Source organism: Rhinolophus sinicus, chromosome 3 (genome assembly GCF_057876585.1).
Source record: "Rhinolophus sinicus isolate RSI-liver-muscle chromosome 3, RSI-T2T, whole genome shotgun sequence".
In the NCBI taxonomy this organism is placed as follows: domain Eukaryota; kingdom Metazoa; phylum Chordata; class Mammalia; order Chiroptera; family Rhinolophidae; genus Rhinolophus; species Rhinolophus sinicus.
This window is the reverse complement of record NC_142503.1, coordinates 81,520,424-81,535,213: the sequence shown is the minus strand read 5'-3', so window position 1 is coordinate 81,535,213 and position 14,790 is coordinate 81,520,424. Positions and strand designations below refer to the sequence as shown.

Here is a 14,790-nt window from a genome sequence, read left to right as displayed (position 1 = left end):
ATAAAACAAAAAAATAAGTACTAATTATGTCTGAGGAATAAGGTATGGGGTGAGTATATAGGCCACAATTATTTCATAATTTTCTGTATTATTTTGTTTTCTCTGAGTATATATTATTGGGTAATAAAAATAATTAAAATAAAAATGAAAAACATGAGAATAATCAGTGTTATCAAAGGTAAGGCATCAGAAAATGCGTTTTCACTGCTGCATGGAGCACATACTGATAAAAACTTAGAAAGCTATAGGACACTGTCTTAATTTTTTTTTTTTTTTTTTTTTTAGTGTATATCTTTTTGACATAAACTATGCAAAGATATTGTGTGGAGATAGTTTTCTTTGTAATTTATAATGGATGAAAACTTGAAGCCCACTTAAAAGTCCAAAAACTGAAATCAAAACGCAACCATGCTGAAGTAGGTGTGTGTTTATTAGAGTTCAAATGCAGCCACTTAACATTTTCAATTAAATTAAGGCAAATTACAAAACAATAAAAAAAATTTTTTAAGGTAAATCTCCTTAACTAGTATATGCTCCTAACTAATTTATAAAACAATCCAACTAATGTTATAAAATTATATGATATCCTTCACAATGAATGTGTAATGAAGGTATTAGCTATGAAAAGAAAACATGCTTATTATCAAGTTAATGTAATAAAAATGTATATTACTTCAGTACAGTATCTATTTTAAGTCTTACTAAAACTCCTTTTCTTCTCTAAAAATACAAAAAAGAACTAAAGTTCAAATTATGCAATAACATATATATACCTTAATTGCCTTGAATCTTGACACATCATTATCTGCAAACTGCTGTAAAACATGCCTGGCAGAAAATCCAAATGTACATAGTCCATGTAATATGGGCGTGTCAAAACCTAAAAAAAAAAAAAAAGACAGAGAGAGAATTTAGCTAGATATAGGCACAGTGCATGTTTAAAAGTCAAGAATAGTTAATTCGGGATTTCGAAACTATATCTTGAAACTGCATTAGCATGAATTACACCTTGATTTTAAGAAACATGGAAAATATTTTATAACTAATACTTCCTCGGTGAAAAATATGAAATAAACAAAGAAAGTAAAAAACAAAAAAAGAATGTTAGAGATCTGGAAACACAAAGCATTATTTTGTTTACCTTTGGTTGTAACCATGAAATCATCCATGGTGATTTCAATATCCATGTATATAAAAGGTCCTTCCCTAACCTTTCAGTTCCTTGCTCTCTCCTCCAAAGACCATGCCCTTCATTATAACTCAGACACTTACCCCCATGGTCTATCCTGACCTTGCACTAGCAGGAGCTTCCTTGCACCATAATCTCAATTTCAAATACACCATTTTCTGAACACTTATTCCTACCTTCCCATACATATCCTTGGCATAAATGTGTTAGGAGAGAGCTATTTTTAAAATGTTACTCAAATTACCACTCATAAGGAGCAATGTCTTTAAGTATTATTTAGATAACCGAGCTAATATTTTTCATCGGTACATATTATTAGCAACTCACCTGCTAAGCTAGCAAAGTTAGGATCAATGTGTAAGGGATTCCAATCTCCACTGAGGCGATACAAAGCAGCCTGTACAGAAAGAATTATAAATATAACTAGTACGCAGTGCTTTCTTAGAATACATTAAAAGAAAAACAGGAAATATGGCAGGCTATTGTATACAAAATGCATCATAATGGACCTAACTGAAGCTCTGATGAAAAAATAACTTTCTAACAAAAAAAGATAAACTGTAAATCAAATGTTTTTGTAACACCTGCCACTGAAATCAGTTGAGGAAGGGGATAAGCCTGTCAAATAATAGGAAAGGGAGCCAAGAACTACATCTGGGGATAACACTGGTTACCACTGCCTAAAGAGAAATTCACAAAACGGATCCATCAATCTACTCTCATTAAAACACAATAAAGATAAGGTAAATGTTTATGCCTCCTCTAACCAAGCAAAATTGATGTGAACTTTCTTAATGAGGTGTTTTAAATTGCAGCTTGTAACACAATTGGATATATAAACACCAAAGATGTCTCACAAAATTTATTCTCCTGGTACATTAAATCCTGAGCATCAGCTCGTCCTGCAAAAATACAGATTTATAGCTTGCAGTTAAGATTAAATTTCTGCTTAGTCTAGATTTTCATATCACTTCTTTACTTGGATAAGGCAGGATTAGCAGAAAGGTATAGATAACAGTAAGAAAAAAGTCACCATTCTTCCCAGCATTTAAATTGGGCATTGTTCAAACTAGAGTAATTTTCAGTACTGAAGGGAAGAAATTCACAGAACAGCTAACAGTCAATATTTAATGTATCTAACTACTTTGGATCTGCCTCAAGACTTCTTCCTTTTCTCATTAATTGCTATGTTATGCTTTCCAAGACTATTAAAATGTTGGGTTAAGACTAGCAATGTCAGCATACCTGACTTTGTTAATTGTTTTTTTTGTTATTCTTAAATATGGATTATTCTTTTCTAAACAAATCTTATTTATAGAAAATAACAGTAGGAAAATATCATTTCCTTTTCAACATGTTTTGTACAATTTTAATAAGTTTTTCCTTCTCCATCAATCCATATGATAGTTCTATAAATGATTCACTTTTTCAATGACTCAATATTATTTTCCCTTCATATATGTTTGAAAAATAACTAAATCAAATCAACAATTATTGAATAGTAGTGATTTGTAAGATTTTGTTTAAGATGTTGGATTTAATGATAATTTTTAAAAAGGACATTAAAACAAAACACTAGGCAAATATATATCATCGTGTTCCATACAAATAAGATACATTTCAGGATCTGAAGGGGACATCGTCAAACACACGACAGATCATGGGTTTTGGCATGAGACAGACCTGGGTTCAAATCCAGCTCTGCAATTAATGGGCAAATTTCCTTATCACCCTAAGCCTCAATTTTCTCATTTAAAAAACTGAGAGGTCAATAAACCTCTTACAAAGCATTATCCTTGATAAATATTAATATCTCAATAAATGTGAACTATTATTATTATTTTACAAGATTTTAGCAATAGTATAAGACAAACCAAGTTTTTAAGATTAGTACCAGTGCAGCGGCCAGATAGCTCAGTTGGCTAGAGCGCTGGTTCGATTCCCACATGGGCCAGTGAACTGCGCCCTCCACAACTAGAGTAAAAACAATGAGCTCAGGAGCTGCTGCTGAGCTGCCAGAGGGGCAGCCGGATGGCTCAGCTGGTTAGAGCGCAAGATCTCAACAACAAGGTTGCCGGTTCAATTCCCGCATGGGATGGTGGGCTCTGCCCCCTGCAACTAAAGCCTGAAAACGGCAACTGGACTTGGAGCTGAGCTGTGCCCTACATAACTAGATTAAAGGACAACGACTTGGAGCCGATGGGCCCTAGAGAGACACACTGTTCCCCAGTATTCTCCAGTAAAATTAAAAACAAAACTAAACAGCAGTCTTCATGAGGGGACTTTGATGCTTATAAAAAAAAAAAATAGATTAGTACCAATATTCTTATTCCACAGATGTCATTCCTATAAATGAAAAGAAATCTCTTCTAAAGAAATCGTATTAAAGGAATATGAAACTTTTCATTGTATTTCAATAATAGTATTGCTTCCTACAGACGGCAGAGTTAGCAAAGACAAAAAAGATCCTGAGAAATGACTAAAGTCAGCTGACTGGATGCTTCACTAAATTCAATCATAATGTAAAATAACCATTCTCCAAATAATAAGGAACACTGTCAATTTTATGAATATTTTGAAGGACTTTCGTATTTTAGAAGGAAAGCTAAGTTTCTTGTTTCACTTCATTTCTGCCTACATACAAAACTCACTAAAATTCACACACACACACACACACACACACACACACAAAAGTAAGAAAAATAAGTATATTATCTTAGTTGTATATTAAATGTGAGTGGGAGGATTTTCTTTATGGATTAATTAGTTCTTAATTTTATTTTTTTAAATTGTACCATTAAGTTAAACTAAATGGTAAATAAAAAGGTTCAGAAATTAGTGCTTCCCGAATTCTCACATATTCCAAAAAAGCATGTAAATCAACAAAAAGAACAAGTAAAACTTTACAGATCCCAAAGCTGCAGTGTAACTAGAAGACAGAGAAAACCATAATCTTCAAATTCCTATAAATAGAAAAATAAATACCAATTTCCAGTACCACTATCTTCTGAGCAACCTATCAAAACTACTGGGGCGGAGAGAGGGTTGAGTGGATGGGGAGGCGTAGAAGCAGTGCATGGAAGAAGGAAGAAGAAAATAAAGAAAAATCATTTCTAAACCGAAAAAGTCCACCTTAAGGACAAAAATGGTGAGAAGAATCCTGGAAGATTAGAACACTGACTATGGAAAAAAAGAATTAAAAGTGCACAGGCCACCAAATGGCAGTCCCAGGAAGTCAACACTTTTGGGGGAGAAGAGAATAAAACAAAGATGTCCCTTTTGAAGACTGGATGGTAAAGGAAAAAAAGAAGCTAGAAGGGAAATTTATGATCCTGCAAGAAAAAAAGAAACATTTTTAATAAAACACCTCCCCACAATGCACCACTCCAGAAGCATTAAAGAAAATGCGCTTTGCTACACTGACAGAAGAGGATGATCTTGAATTCCTTGAAGAGGGAATCTTGTAAACCATCCAAGTGACCAAATGTACCCACAGAATGCATATAGGTAAGTAATCTTCATCTGTACAAAACTACTATAAGACTGACATTATAATAAATGAAATTTCCCCAAACCAAGCAGTTACCAAACAGAAGAAAACTATAATAAAACACCAAAGCATTTGGAGATGTGAAACAAACACCTTGAATCTGAAATTCAAAAACTACGAATATAAATGGACAACAAACATTAAGAAATGAGGTAAAAGAGGATTACACTCAGAAAAGAAATAGAAGAAAAAAATCAAAATGTCTTCATATCAACAGTGAAAAGTAAATAATAAGGTACCCAAAGGAGAACATATCCAAGTAAAAATTTAATAAGAGGCATAGAAGAAAGGGAGGAAAAGAAACAAGAGAATAGAAATGAAATTGAGAAAGAACTGAAAAAGGACAGAGAGAAAGTAACTGAAAGAAAGACAGAAAAAGACCCAATGTACATATAATTGAAGTCCTTGAAGAAAAAAAAAAGAAACAAGAAATGAGAACTAATGCTTAAAATCATAATCCTAGAAAACTTTTTGAAAATAAAAGATCTGAATATACATAAGGCCCACCAGCTATATGGGAAAATTGACCTGGAATGAGCAACACTGCGACATATCCTAGTAAAATTACTAGACTTGAAAGATAAAGGGAAAAAATCCTAAGGGCCTTAAGGATAAAGATCTAGTAACTTAGAGAAAGATCCTTAGACTGGGATCAGACTTCTGAAAAGCAACATATAAGCAAGGCAACAGTGGAACACCATTTTTAAGAAACTCAAGATTTTATATCCAGAAAAGCTATCCTTCAAGTACCTAAGATAAAGAAAAGCAGTTTTAAATATATACCAGGCTTCCCTGAAAATAAGACCTAGCCAGACAATCAGCTCTAATGTGTCTTTCAGAGCAAAAATTAATATAAGACCTGGTATTATATCATATTATATTATATTATATTATATTATATTATATATTATATTATATTAAACCCAATATTATATTATATATTATATTATACTTATTATATTATTCCCGGTATATTATATTATATTATATTATATTATATTATATTGTATTAAAGATAAGACTCGGTCTTATATTAATTTTTGCTCCAAAAGACACATTAGAGCTGACTGTCTGGCTAGGTCTTATTTTTGGGGAAACACAGTAGTAACCAAAGGAATACTATACACATGAGCCCTTCTTGGGAAAATCTACTACAAAAGGAGCTTTATCCAACCAGAAGGTGATGGGGGAAACGTTGGCAAAAGGACTGATATATTCAATTGCAAATCTAAGACTAAAAAATGGGGCCTAAGAGAGTGGAAGAATGCTATGTAAATGTTAAATGTTCTGAAAATGCATCCCAGAAAATGGGAACAAGGTAGAGAAAAACAAGAAAATAAGCTTTTTAACTATTGTATAGTAGAAAGCAAAGGACAGCAATAAAACTGAAAAACCAGATAGTAATAAATCAGAAAAATAAACACTAAGGGTATATAAAAAGGTATAGGACTTCCACTTCAGGCCATGATGGAGTTACTGGAATGGACTTACTCTTCCACTGTAAACAACTAGAAAAATTTTTAAAGGGTTAAAGGAGACACTGTTCTTAGACATTGGACAGTGTTTGATGGCACTTTCCAGACTGCAGTGCAAGAAGGGAAACCAAACACAGCAAGGCAGTTCCAATGAGTTAGAGAGATAACGATCATAGGTCTGGGAGACGGTGTGCAGCTGGAGTGTGTAGCACTGAAGAGGAGGAAGCTACACAGAAAAGAGCTCCAGAAATCTCAATAGATGTCCCCTTGATGGCCATACAGAAAGTCCCTGGAAGATGAGACACCATATGAGAAAGAGGTCATGTGGAGAAGATTCCTTGCTGTAGTTACTCAGACATCTACATCTTGAGTATCCAAGGGTCCTTTCAGCTCCCTGACAATAGATCACATTTCTTCTACTTGACTTATAGTTCCTACAGCAGACTGTTTAAAACAACCTACAAATCCCCTGAAATTTATGCCTGTTTTATGCATAATGTTTTCTGAAGAAACAGTATGTAGCTTTCATCATATCTTCAAATGACCATATGATAATGATACAAAATGGTCAGAAACCTCTCAAATGATGGGTGTCCATTATTTATACAAACAACATTTGTTAACTTAAAAACTGGCCTTTGTCCTCTTTGGAGAAATGTCTATTCAGGTCCTCTGTCCATTTTTTAATTGGATTGTTCGTTTTTTTGTTGTTGAGTTGTAGGAGTTCCTTATATATTTTGGATATTAGCCCCTTATTGGAGGCGTTGTTTGCAAAAATCTTCTTCCATTCAGTTAGCTGCCTCTTTATTTTGTCGATGGTTTCTTTTGCTGTGCAGAAGCTTTTTATGTCTATATATACATATACACAATAGAATACTATGCTGCCATAAGAAAAGATGAAATAGTGTCATTTGCGACAACATGGATGGAACTTGAGATTATAATGCTAAGCGAGAAAAGTCAAGACAAAGTCCAGAACCATATAATTTCACTGATATGTGGTATATAAAACCTAAAACAAAATAGTAAGATAAACAAATGAAGGAACAAAAACTCATAGACACAGACAATAGTTTAGTGGTTACCAGAGGGTAAGAGGGGAGGGGGGTGGTAGGTGAGGGTAAAAGTGATCAAATATATGGTGATGGAAGAACTGCCTCTGGGTGGTGAACACACAATGTGATATACAGACGATGTATTACAGAATTGTACACCTGAAACCTATGTAACTTTAATAACAGTTGTCACTCCAATAAACTTTAATTGAAAAAAAAAAACTGTCCTTTGTCACACAGCAAAAGTCAAGTCTGCTAGCTAACAAAAAATTCTATTCATCTGAAAAAGCAAAAGAAAGAAAATTTCTCTACAACTGTGTGTAGAAATTCAAGCCTTGGAAACTATTCAGTTTTTCTTATCTGCAGCAAATTTTATTATTTCAGTAACCCAAGAACAATAAAAGACCATTGTTGCTTTTTCTGCACCATGAAACCATGAAGCCTTTCTGGGTTTTAGTGCCCTAAAAAAACTAATTTCACTAGGAAGCTTTAATTAAATATGAACATGGGTGCATTCTTAAGAAATTGATAAGAAACAGGGATTGGAAAAACATTTAAAGGCAAAAACTAATCTGAGGAAAAAAGTATTGTTCCTTCCATTATCCGATTATATAGTGCAGGAAAAAAAACAACATGTACCAACCTTAATTCTTTCTGGCTCATGAAACTGTATTTCTATTTGCTTCAAACCTAAACCCTGCAGAAGTTCTCATATCAAGCATATCAAAATTAGCATAAAAAATAAGTGAACTTTATAAATAATTTGCTGTCATTACATGCTCACTCACAGTGTAACTTCAGAGCTTTACATACTCTGTTCTCTATACATGTGGTTAGTCTTCTGGCCACCTTAGCGAAGAATCCTTAGGTCTCTCAAAAACAAAGTTGTTTTTCTCATCTTATGGCTACTTTTTGTTTCTTAGATAAATGTTTGCATGCTCACAGAATCTGTTACCTGCTAGAACATTTTATATCCTCCATCAGAAAACAAATTATTTATGCCAAACAGAGGAGATTAAATCACCTACCCCTTCAAAAATGCTTTATTTTGCTTGTCTGCTGCTAAAGTTAGCATAATATAATCTGATTCCAAGCACATAGCTCAGCTTTCTTTCCCAATAGAGAAAAGGATGACTAAAAGTTGCCTTTTAAGTTTTTTTTATACTCCTCTCTAAAGCTTTCATGAAATTCTTCACTACTAAGCTAGGCAGTCACCCTAAGGCAAACACTCCATTGCCAGCAAAGCATGATGCTTTTTGAACAAATGAAAAGACATTTTATATTTTGTTTTGATACCTAGTGGTGAAATAAATTGGTAAGTAAAAATTTAGAAAAAATGAATTCCAACCATAGAAATGTCATTTTAAAAAATTATATTGAAGGACACAGCCACTACTCTTGGACTCACAAAATTACAGGGTGTCAGAGTTACAAATTAAAAACTGTCAGCAGTCAAGCCTTTATCACTTTTCAAAATTACAATCTTACCTGATTAAGTGAGGTGGTCTCTGTAAGTACAGCATCAGGACGTCTATTAGGTATGGGCACAGCTTCCTGAAATCAAAAAACACTGTATGTTAAATACTAACAAAGTATTGTTATTCTCTTTACGCCAACTGGTATTTGATAAGCAATCATGTTTTAATATGGTAAAACCTTCAAGTTGGATAAAAATATATTTTTTTAATATTTTATGTTCAGGACATAAGACATTTAAAATTTTGTAACTGCTGGCTTCATCTCCATTCTATTTTCCTGAAATGACCCTGCTTAATGAAAGGAATTACATAACCAGATCCGTTCTCTAGGCCATGAAGGAGTAAAAGGTACAGACTCTTTTCCCAATGCAAAAGATGATGATAACTATAAAAATCAGACAAACAATTCACACCTAAATTGATTTAGTCTTTAAATACACTTTACTAAGAGTATGGATCTCTTTGCATTGTATTTATGGCCTATTTGGAGTTGGTCTAACTTCTTGGATGTGTAGATTAATGTTTTTCATCAAAGCCATCATTCCTTCAATTATTTTTGTCTTGCCTCTCATTCTGGTCCTCCCATTACTTGATGGTATCCCACATTTCTCTGAGGCTCTTCATTCTCCTTTTTTTTTTCCTTCATTTTTTTTCTTTTTGTTTTCAGATATTCACAGGTACCCTGTTTGCCCAGAAAATAAGACCTAGCTCGACCATCACCTCTAATGCGTCTTTTGGAGCAAAAATTAATATAAGACCCGGTATTATATTATATTATGTAAGACCAGGTTTTATATTATAGTAAAATAAGACCGAGTCTTATATTAATTTTTGCTCCAAAAGACGCATTAGAGCTGATGGCCCAGCTAGGTCTTATTTTCAGGGAAACACGGTAGATGAAATAGATTGGTCTTCAGGCTTTCTGATTGTTTCTTTTGCCAGTTCAACTGTTGAGCCCTCTAGTAAATTCTTCATTTCAGTTTTTCTACTTTCCTGTCCTGAACTTCTATTCAGTTCTTTTTTTAACTTCTATTTATTAATTTTCTTTACTTGATGAGTCACTATCATCATACTTTATTTCTTTAAAAGCATGGTTTCCTTTAGTTCTTTGAATATATTTATATAATAGCTGCTCTGAACTATCTATTAAGTCCTCTCAAAAGCAGTTAATGGTGCCTGTTTTGTTTTGTTTGTTTGTTTGATGGTTTTTCCTATCTATGGGTCCCACTCTCCTGTTTCTTTTATGTCTCGTAATTTACTGTTGATAACCAGACATTTTACATAACGTATTGCAGCAACTGTGGGTACTAACCATCCTTCCCCTTCAAGGTTTGTTATTAATTTATTTGTTTATGGACTTGGCTCAACTATTTTAGGTAAGTCTACTTCTCCCACAGTGTACAGCCTCTGGTGTTGCTATTCAGAGGGTGCAGTCTTGGGCAAGCTACACCTTGGGATGACAGTGGTTTCAGCAGGGCTCTTTGTGACTCTCTCCTTAATGTGTTAAACTGTCTGTCTGTTTTGGTATCACACCCAGCTGTTAGGCTCTGCTAAATGCCAAATGACTGTGTCATTATTTTCAACAATACCTCTGGGTATAAATTGCTCCGCGGCCTGATCCAATTAAAGCCAGTCTTCTTTACAGGGATAGTCTTTGAGGGCAGTCTTAGAGACATGTTATGATTCCATGAGGGCTGTTCTTAGCTGTCTCTTTCTATGGTTTTCTCTAGTAAAGAAACTTCGAGTTGGGCTAGTTTAACTTACTGTTCTCATGAAGTTACCGGACTCCTCTTGATTGTTTATATTAAAGTAATCTTGTTTCTGAGAGCATCCTCACTTTTGAACTTCCAAATACTCTATTCCAAAATGAGTCAGTTTCCTTGGGAAGAGCTTCAAGGCTTTCTATTATTACAGGTTGCCTTGTCCCCTGGGCCTAAACTCTGCACCACTGCCGCAGAGATGGGGGCAAAGGTGAGTGGCCTACTTTTCTCCAAGAGACATCCTCACTTTACAAAAAGGGTGCTGGGAAGAGGTAGTAACTTCTGGTGTTCTCAGCTTGTCTCTCAGCATGGAACCCCCACCCTATGAGCAATCTGGGACAAGAGTGATCAAGTCCCCAGTATTCCCAGCCTGTCATGGGTGAACAGTTCCCACCCTACAAGTGGGGGTGGGGTAGATGAAGAGAGCCCCATAACTCTTAGCCACTTTTACCTAGAATAGAGCTTCTGCAACACAAGCTGGTGGAGGAGTAAGAAACACTGGTGACATGCAACTCCTGGGAAGATAGTGTGGCCCTATTCTGGGAGCTGAGGGCAAAGGATCCTGTATTCTTGGCTGCACATGCCTGGAGTGAAGCTTCAGTCATTCTGAACCGGGGAAGAGAAAGGAAGGAGCTCAAATGCCACAAATTCTCACTGTTCTTACCAAGATACAGATCTCCTGGAATAGATGTTTCTTCATTTGCTAATTACCTTAAAACAATTCCCCAAATCTTTAATTTTTTTAAAATAATTTTTACCAATTATCATTGTTTCACATTAAAGATAAAGGCCAAGCTAAATTGTGTAAAATCCAAGTTATAAAATATTGTTTAGGAAAATTGTTTTCAATAGAATTTAAGAACTAAAGAGTAACTAGAATTGTCTTACACAAGAGAAATGCTTAAGTCATTTAATAAATGAAAATTGTAATTTATGCAAGAATCACCTGTATGTGTTAGGTTTTTCTAAAGACTTTTGGGTACTGCAAAGTTTCTATGAGAAAGTAAAAGGCTGGCCTGGTGGCTCAGGTGGTTGGAGCACCGTGCTCCTAACTCCGAGATTGCCGGTTCGATTCCCATATAGGCCAGTGAGCTGCACCTTCTACAGCTAAGATTGTGAACAACGAACAGCTCTCCCTGGGGCTGGGCTGCTGTGGGCAGCCAGGGGTCAGCGTGAGCTGCGCAGGTTGCTGTGCTACCACGGGCTACCGTGTGCTGTCAGGAATGGCCAGTGGCCAGCGTGAGTGGCCAGCCCGACGACCGGTGACCAACCACCTCAGCCAGGTGCAGCGCAAGGCTCATAATACCAGCATGGGCCAGGGAGCTGTGTCCTACACAACTAGACTGAGAAATAACAGCTTGCACCAGAGTTGGGGTAGGGGGGGTAAAGGAGAAAAAAAAAAAAGAAAGCAAAAATATTCCCATAATTATCTCAGGTACATTATATTTACCTCAGCCAGACTTTTCTATATATAAATATACAAACATAAACAGCACTTCAAATCCAGGAACATATCTGATTCAAAGAAATGTGGATTACTGAGGCTCTATTCTATGAAATTACACATATGATAAACTGGTAAATCCAAAATATAAATAAGAATCCTTAACTACACATATATTTTGCTTAGAAAGCCATAGCCTACCTTGACTTTGTCTGACGTCCGTTTTCCACCAATGCCTCCAGAGCCAACAAGGAAGAGAGAGAACTGATTATAACATACAAGTTCCTTCCCAGAATAAGAATAGACTGAAAAGGAAATGAAAGGAAAAAAAAATTGTTAAGTTATCAAAAGATACATGATCAACAATTCCTTTAAAAGTTTCAAAAACAAAAATCCAATTACTAAAAAGTTTTGTAATTTAAAGATGCCCAATTTTGGGTAACAAAGCAATCATTTTAATTCACATCACCAGCCCCTGAAAGGCAGAGAAGAGGATCTTCACAAATCCTTTCTTGTCTATGAAATAGCAGTTTTTCTCTTCTTAAACCTCCCCAACTGCCTTTCATATTTCAATTCTCTCCAGCTCATGCATTTCAAACAATCCCACTATAAAGTACAGGTAACCTCACACTCAAACTTTCAAACATTCTGTGAAGCACTCAAAAAGAGCCTGGATTGTAAAAGAGTAAATAAGTGAGAACGAAGGTATAAGCTTCAGGAGGGCAGAATCATGGCTGTTCTGCTCACCATCACATTCCCAGCAATCAGAATACCACCTGGGACAGAAAACGCACCTAATAAATATTTATTAAATTCATTAATGAATCAATGAAAAAATGACATGAGTGAGCAAGTTAGTAAATAGTAAGTAATGAATGAATGTAAGACAGCTGCCCCTCTTTCTATTGACTAATTTCTTAGAGTTTGAGTATTATTTGTATCTGCAGCTCTAGAAAACTAGGAATATGATTTTGAACTGCATACTAAGGAAAAAAAGCTAATTAAAACAAAACCTAAGGAAAATCATGGCAAGTTGTATTTAAAACAAGATTTTTTATCTTTATTACACAAGAAATTGGGTATCTAATTTCACTATACTTTATCTACAAATTCTAATACATTATTGCACATTACCAAGCTATAGTTAAATAAATAGAGTCGGTCAAGAGAGAACAATAAAAATAAAAACTAAGATTACTGCAGAACTTTTATGGCATGTTACGTTTGGTAGAATGGTGAGAAGACTACAAGAGAACTGGGAGAATTGCAGCCAAATATTGGCCAACATCTGGAGTAACAAGAAAATACAAAAATCTGAAAAAGAAGAGAAAGAGACGAAGAAAGGGAAATAATATAAGAACCAGTTTTATTTTAATATAAGACCAGGTCTTATCTAACATAATATAAGACTGGATCTTATATTAATTTTTACTCCAAAAGATGCATTAGAGCTGATGATCCGGCTAGGTCTCATTTTCGGGGAAACACGGTATCTATTTTTTTGCTCTTAAACTTTAAAATAAATATTAAGCAAAAGTATCTTTAGCTTATTTTTAATTACTAGTATTTCAACATTTATTATACTACTAAATCTTTTTTTCCACTACAATTAAATATGGCTATGGTGTTTATATTACTTTGTGAGTTCGATAGGCTTGAATGTACAAGTTTAGGGACCTAACTATTATTTACAAGAATGATTCAAAAGTCAAATATATTCCAAGTTTCAAAGAGCTAACAAAGAAAAGAATATCTGTAATATTGCCCAATTATCAAGAGCGATCTGTGTATTCCTGCCTGCCAAAAACATACTGCAGCAAGCACAATTCTCCTCTATGTTCTCTATACCAGCCACAATTCTGATGTCTGTGCTTTGCTTATGTTATCTCAAATCCCCTGAAATGCCCCACTCTTACCACCCCTACCTCAATCTACTCCTCCCCCTCCTCCTTTATTTTCTAAAAGCTTATAAGCATTTAGAATGCTTATCTTGCTTTCTCACAAATTAGAAGACAAATACAAATTTACTTATCACTTCTATGATGAAATATTACGTTACATACAAAGCCTATCAAGCTAACAATATTATTATAAGAACTGGAAATGAGTTACCTACCATCCATAAGAATTACTAAACCGGATCCTTTATCTAGGACATCGGCAACAACTGCTTCACATTTTAAATTTCCTAAAATAAAAAGTAAAATAAATAAATAAATAAATAAATAAATAGACTGTTTTAAAGATTCCAAGTTATTAGTATATTAAGGCATGAGAGAATTTAACATAAATTTCACTGTAAGTTCAGCAAAACAAAAAACTAAAGTTTGAAATAATTTTCAATATAATGTTGAATAATTCAACATTAGAGGCAATCAGAACACCTGAGTCACTAAATTTAAAACGTCTATAATTCTGATAAATTATAATTCGGGGTTTAAAAATAACAATTTTCAATCATTCAACAAACATTTCTTAAGGATACAACCAATACCCTTGACCCTATTCTTCCCCAAATCTCTACTCTACTGCCTTCAATGAGACATTGTTTCTCTCTAATCATTGTTTTTTTATGGAGTCTTCTTTCCATCACTTAACTGGTGATGTCTTGACAGATAACCATTGTCTGGGGGTGAACTCATCATCATTTTCTCAAACCTGCTCTTCTCTTTTGTCCCCTATATGAATGAATCTATACCCACCCAGCTGCCCAACCCAGAACCTTGAGCATCACCCCAACTCATAAAGTAGATTCTAAGTATGTGGCAAGACTTGAGTAGGTGGAGAATGGGAGAAGCTGGATTATACTAAAAGTTTTGACTTCATCCTTAAGTCTATG

The 14,790-nt window shown here is 34.6% G+C and overlaps 1 protein-coding gene across 1 annotated transcript in view; it reads right to left on the bottom strand.

Moving 5' to 3' along the window:
• The window catches only part of HSD17B4 (hydroxysteroid 17-beta dehydrogenase 4), an 85,579-nt gene that overhangs the window by 21,627 nt on the left and 49,162 nt on the right, over positions 1-14,790 (bottom strand). Inside the window, exons 15-19 of the mRNA XM_019746537.3 lie at positions 14,068-14,139; positions 12,153-12,256; positions 8,758-8,823; positions 1,517-1,586; positions 774-880 (exon numbers count right to left, since the gene is read on the bottom strand). Of these exons, the coding sequence (XP_019602096.3) occupies positions 774-880; positions 1,517-1,586; positions 8,758-8,823; positions 12,153-12,256; positions 14,068-14,139 (419 nt within the window). The remainder of the gene's footprint in view (positions 1-773; positions 881-1,516; positions 1,587-8,757; positions 8,824-12,152; positions 12,257-14,067; positions 14,140-14,790) is intronic.